Here is a 4,330-nt window from a genome sequence, read left to right as displayed (position 1 = left end):
AAATTTATATTAAAAAAATTAATGAAAACAGTACTGAATCTAAATCAAATACTGAATTTAAAAAAAAAAAAGAAGTGAACAAGTTTGCTAGCTCAGTGGCTCTTTTGGAAGTACTTGTGTAATCATTTTTTTTATTTAATCTTATTTTTTTTTGGTTGCATACTTTTCAAAGCCTTCTCTCTAACCTCTTGAAGTGACCATGGGGTAAGGTTCTTTCAGCATTGCATGCAGTATGACCCACTGATGTAATGATGATGAAGGGATTGAAATGATTATTATGATACTTCTGCACATAAGTAGGCTCTCTTGAAGAAATGTAAGTTATAAGCCTAAACGGGCAATTTTGTCTATTCAAGAAAAAAAAATTACTGTGATTGTTCCGTCCAATCTAATTAAAAGTAAAGCCTGGAGATAAATATATAATTGAAAATTATCGTTGGGCACTTTCTGAAACCAACCCCTATTTTCATTGTCAAATCACCCAAAAGCTAATAGTAACAACACCAAACTGTCGGCCTCGAAGGGCAACTGCTCAAGTTCCCTTTCAGAGGTCAATATTTTCTCTCGTAATTATGTAATTGAGTGGAAATAAATATTTTTCATACTCACGTGTAGGGGTGTTCAGAATTCAATCAAATCCTCTAAATTTGTCTAATTTATATAAATTCGATTCGTAAAAATTTGATCTGTGGATTGGTGGATTGAATTGAATTAAAAATTTAAAAATCCGCAGCCAGTGGATTGAATATGAATTTACTTCTGTGAATCCGTAAAAATCCACGAATTCGTAAAAAAATAAAAAATACTTTTTGAATAAAAAAATTAAACTTATAAATATGACATTATACTTATTATTAAATAAATAAGTTAAAATAATTATATTAACATCATATTATGTCTTATCTGATAATAATATAAAATAAATTAAATAAAAAATATAGCTTCATTAGCAATTAATTTTCATGTACTGATCTAAACAAATAAGATTTTTTTCTTTTTAGTGTGTTATATTTTAAAACTTTGAATGTATTTTCTAGTTTTATTTAAACAATTAATTTATATAATTTATATTTAATTTTGAATTTGATTGGTAGTAAAATCATTTTTATATTAATTTTTTTTATTTAGTTAGTTCATGGGTAGGACATAAGTAAAACTTTTTAGCCCACAAATTAATCCGTAAAATGGTGGATTTGATATAGATTGGGTTAAATGTGCATGCGATCCGCAAAAGTATGGATTGAATTTCGATTAAATTTCACCAATCCGTAGATTGGATTGGATTAAAAATTTATAATCCGTAAATTCGTGGATCGGATATGGATTGATATCTAATCCGTAAAATTTGATCCATGAACACCCCTACTCACATGGATGTAATTATTTTTTAATTAATTATTAATGAGTATAGAAATATGAATCCTATTTAATACACTTGATCTAACAATATATAATCATCTAAAGGAAGTCCAAATACATGTCTAATTATAAATATCAATAATTAATTCCATTCAATATGATTATTTTTAAAGAAATTTATTTCTAAATAAGTTAAAGATACAGATAATAACACACTTAATATAACCAATAACAGTCTTCAGTACTCGAAGAGCATAAGTCCTCCTTCCATTCTCGTGTTACAATTCTTATCATTATTAATTAGCTGAAATATTTTGTTACCTATTTTTATATTATATGCTTCTTGATCATCATCAGCGTCTTCGAGCAGCAGTCTCCCTTTGTGCATTGAAAAAGACAGCAGCCACAGGCAGGCCAAGGTCATTTTCTTCAGCAAACTTTCTAGTGTTAAACCGATCCCTTGAAGCTGGTACACTCATCTCTGTTTGTCTTCGTTTCTGCTTGAAGAGCAGGAACACAAACCGGTGGATCCCAATATTCGGCCTCGGGATTTCATAATTCACAACTTCTTTTCCTGTAATATTTCCACCAAAAATGTGAACCCTTTAAATCATTTAATTGTTGTTTTTCAGATCAAAAACTGAATCTAAATTTGCTTTAGATAACATTACTTACCAAATGAGGCATCAGTGGTACCTGGGATGTCGGTGACAATCCTGTAAGATTGTCAAATAAAGGGATTCAGACTCGGATAGCTAGATGTTTATGTTTGTGTTCACACAACCTTCTTTATTTCTCAGCTTGTACTGAAGTTGTACTAATGCTACTATGAACTAATTCTGGCTATCATGGATTTTGCAGACAAATTTGCACAATCACATCTTTCAAATTTTGGTAAATGTTATGCACGATCTTTTATATATGTATATACGTAAATAGTTAATTATTATACGTGACTGTAAAACGCTATGCTTTATGTGAATCATAAATTCACCCTAGAAATAGGGCACAAATTTTCAGATCTCTCCTTTTAAATGTATTTATTGCGAGACTGTCTTTATAATAATTAGCATCGGAGGGTTTTACAGAGATTATAATCTTGAATATACCAGTGCAAGTGCTCCCTCAAGTAAGGGTCACTTGGGCCAGGAACATCTGGGTCAGTCATGATCTGGAAATGATAAAGAATTACGACTAATCAATAATTTCAGAGCGTAAAAAGATAGAATAGAACAAGAAAAACAAGGGAATAAATATTTTTACCAGAGTGAAGAAAGATCTCATATCCCCTCCAAGAACCTCAACCTTAGGTTTTTGAGTTACTTGAGAGGGAAACATTTCATGGCCATTATATACTTGCTGCTTGATGGAGCTGTAAGTTATAGTCATTTTCACAGATGGAGTGAAATAATCAATGACCTCACCTACCACTCTCCCAAGCACAAGGGCATCTGACATTTTTGCCATAATTATGAGTGACAAAAAGAAAGAGAGAAGCTAGTAAGCCTGAATAAGCTTTTATCTTTTCTTTTTGAATGTTTCTTATTGGGGTAGTGAATTGCAGCCAGAAGCTCTCATATTTATAGTGTGGAGAGAATCTCAAGGGTTGCTTGTTAGTGGGTTACAAAAAATGTTTAAAATGTGGAATGCAAAAAGAAAATTAAAGCTTGGCGTTGTATAATTTTATGCTATATTAAATTAAAAAAAGGGTAACCAAGGCTAGCCTAAGGAGATTCTCATTCCTTTCTATCTCACTCTTTTTTATTGTAACATGCGTACAGAAACAATATTAGCTTTTAAAACTCAAAAATTGTATTATATATGGACTGAAGAAAGTGACAGCAAAAGATGTTTGTTATCACCTCAAATTGTGAGATGATGACGACGATGAGCTAATTTATAAGTAGACAGAGTCAATCACATGCATGTTAAGGAATGCCTCTACGATTATGAGAGTCACAACAAAATTAAATTAGAGCAAATCTAAGCCTAATGTTTTTATCCGGATAGGATTATATATTGCACGAGTGATCTTGGGACCTAGAGTGTCCTGTTCTTATCTTTTGCTAGTTTCAAGAAAAAAGAAAAAGCCAAAGAAAAAAAGAGGTTGTAGTCAAAAGATTAATAATGATTATGATGAGAATCAACCAACAGTGTGATATTTACTTTCTCGGAATCCAGCCAAAGGGAAAAATTCTAAGCTTAGTAACTATTGTGTATGATTTATCTGTATGAGAAGGAGCCAAAACGAAAGTTCTTGAAGTGGAAGAGTTCATAATTACTAACACGAAATAGAAGTAAGGATTACTTTACACTTTCAGCAATACATGGAATGAAAAGCTTTAAGAGAGAATTTATGTGCTAGATGCATGCGTTCCCCCTTTCTCTGGGTTTCAGAATATATCTAGGTGTCCTATATAAAGTTTTTGGAACTAATTCACACTCAAAAACTAACTCTAGAGTAATGGATCTAACAAAAACATAAAAACTGTTAAACTTCTATTAAACTCTCAAACCCTCTCTCATCTCGTCTAGAATTTAAAGAAACAAAATAAATTTGACCTTCATTCATTCAACGTGGCTCAAAGACCTATTTATATGAAGGAAACTTCTATGAAGTCGTGACTAAAATTATAATATTAATATCGTGATAAACATAAATTTTGTAAATTACACATAAGACTAATAAATGAAAGGTAAAATAAATAAATTAATATAAAATTGTTAAATTGGTGTTTTACACCACTCATATGTTAATTTACTTGTTTTATCTTATATTTACAAGTCTTACATTCTATTTACATAATTTTATATTTTATTTTACACTTAATATTGTTTTACAAACTTTGCGTTAAATTTATATATTTTACATTATATTTATATAATTCAAGTTTAATTATGGTATTGGTGTCGTAATTTTAATCACGGGATCATGGAACGACCCAGGGTCAGTCTAAATTCACTTGTATCA

At 30.5% G+C, this 4,330-nt stretch overlaps 1 protein-coding gene across 1 annotated transcript; it reads right to left on the bottom strand.

The window, feature by feature from the left end:
- Positions 1-1,712: 1,712 nt before the first annotated feature.
- On the bottom strand, positions 1,713-2,826 carry LOC18034792 (CEN-like protein 2). Its single transcript, XM_006424194.1, has 4 exons — positions 2,623-2,826; positions 2,469-2,530; positions 2,035-2,075; positions 1,713-1,933 (listed from the first exon to the last, which is right to left on the bottom strand). The coding sequence occupies exons 1-4, from the start codon at positions 2,824-2,826 to the stop codon at positions 1,713-1,715; spliced, it is 528 nt and encodes a 175-aa protein (XP_006424257.1).
- Positions 2,827-4,330: the final 1,504 nt, after the last annotated feature.

Source organism: Citrus clementina, unplaced genomic scaffold (assembly GCF_000493195.1).
Source record: "Citrus clementina cultivar Clemenules unplaced genomic scaffold, Citrus_clementina_v1.0 scaffold_8, whole genome shotgun sequence".
Taxonomy (NCBI): domain Eukaryota; kingdom Viridiplantae; phylum Streptophyta; class Magnoliopsida; order Sapindales; family Rutaceae; genus Citrus; species Citrus x clementina.
The sequence above is the reverse complement of the archived record's forward strand: the minus strand, read 5'-3'. Positions and strand labels throughout refer to the sequence as shown.

What these genes read in the sequence shown, in the direction of transcription:
- LOC18034792 (XM_006424194.1), bottom strand. Translation starts at nt 2,826, where the DNA reads ATGGCAAAAATGTCAGATGCCCTTGTGCTTGGGAGAGTGGTAGGTGAG. An exon ending in TGAGATCTTTCTTCACTCTG is followed by an intron (nt 2,531 to 2,622) that starts GTAAAAATATTT and finishes TATCATTTCCAG; the next exon opens with ATCATGACTGACCCAGATGT. An exon ending in TACCACTGATGCCTCATTTG is followed by an intron (nt 1,934 to 2,034) that starts GTAAGTAATGTT and finishes GAAATATTACAG; the next exon opens with GAAAAGAAGTTGTGAATTAT.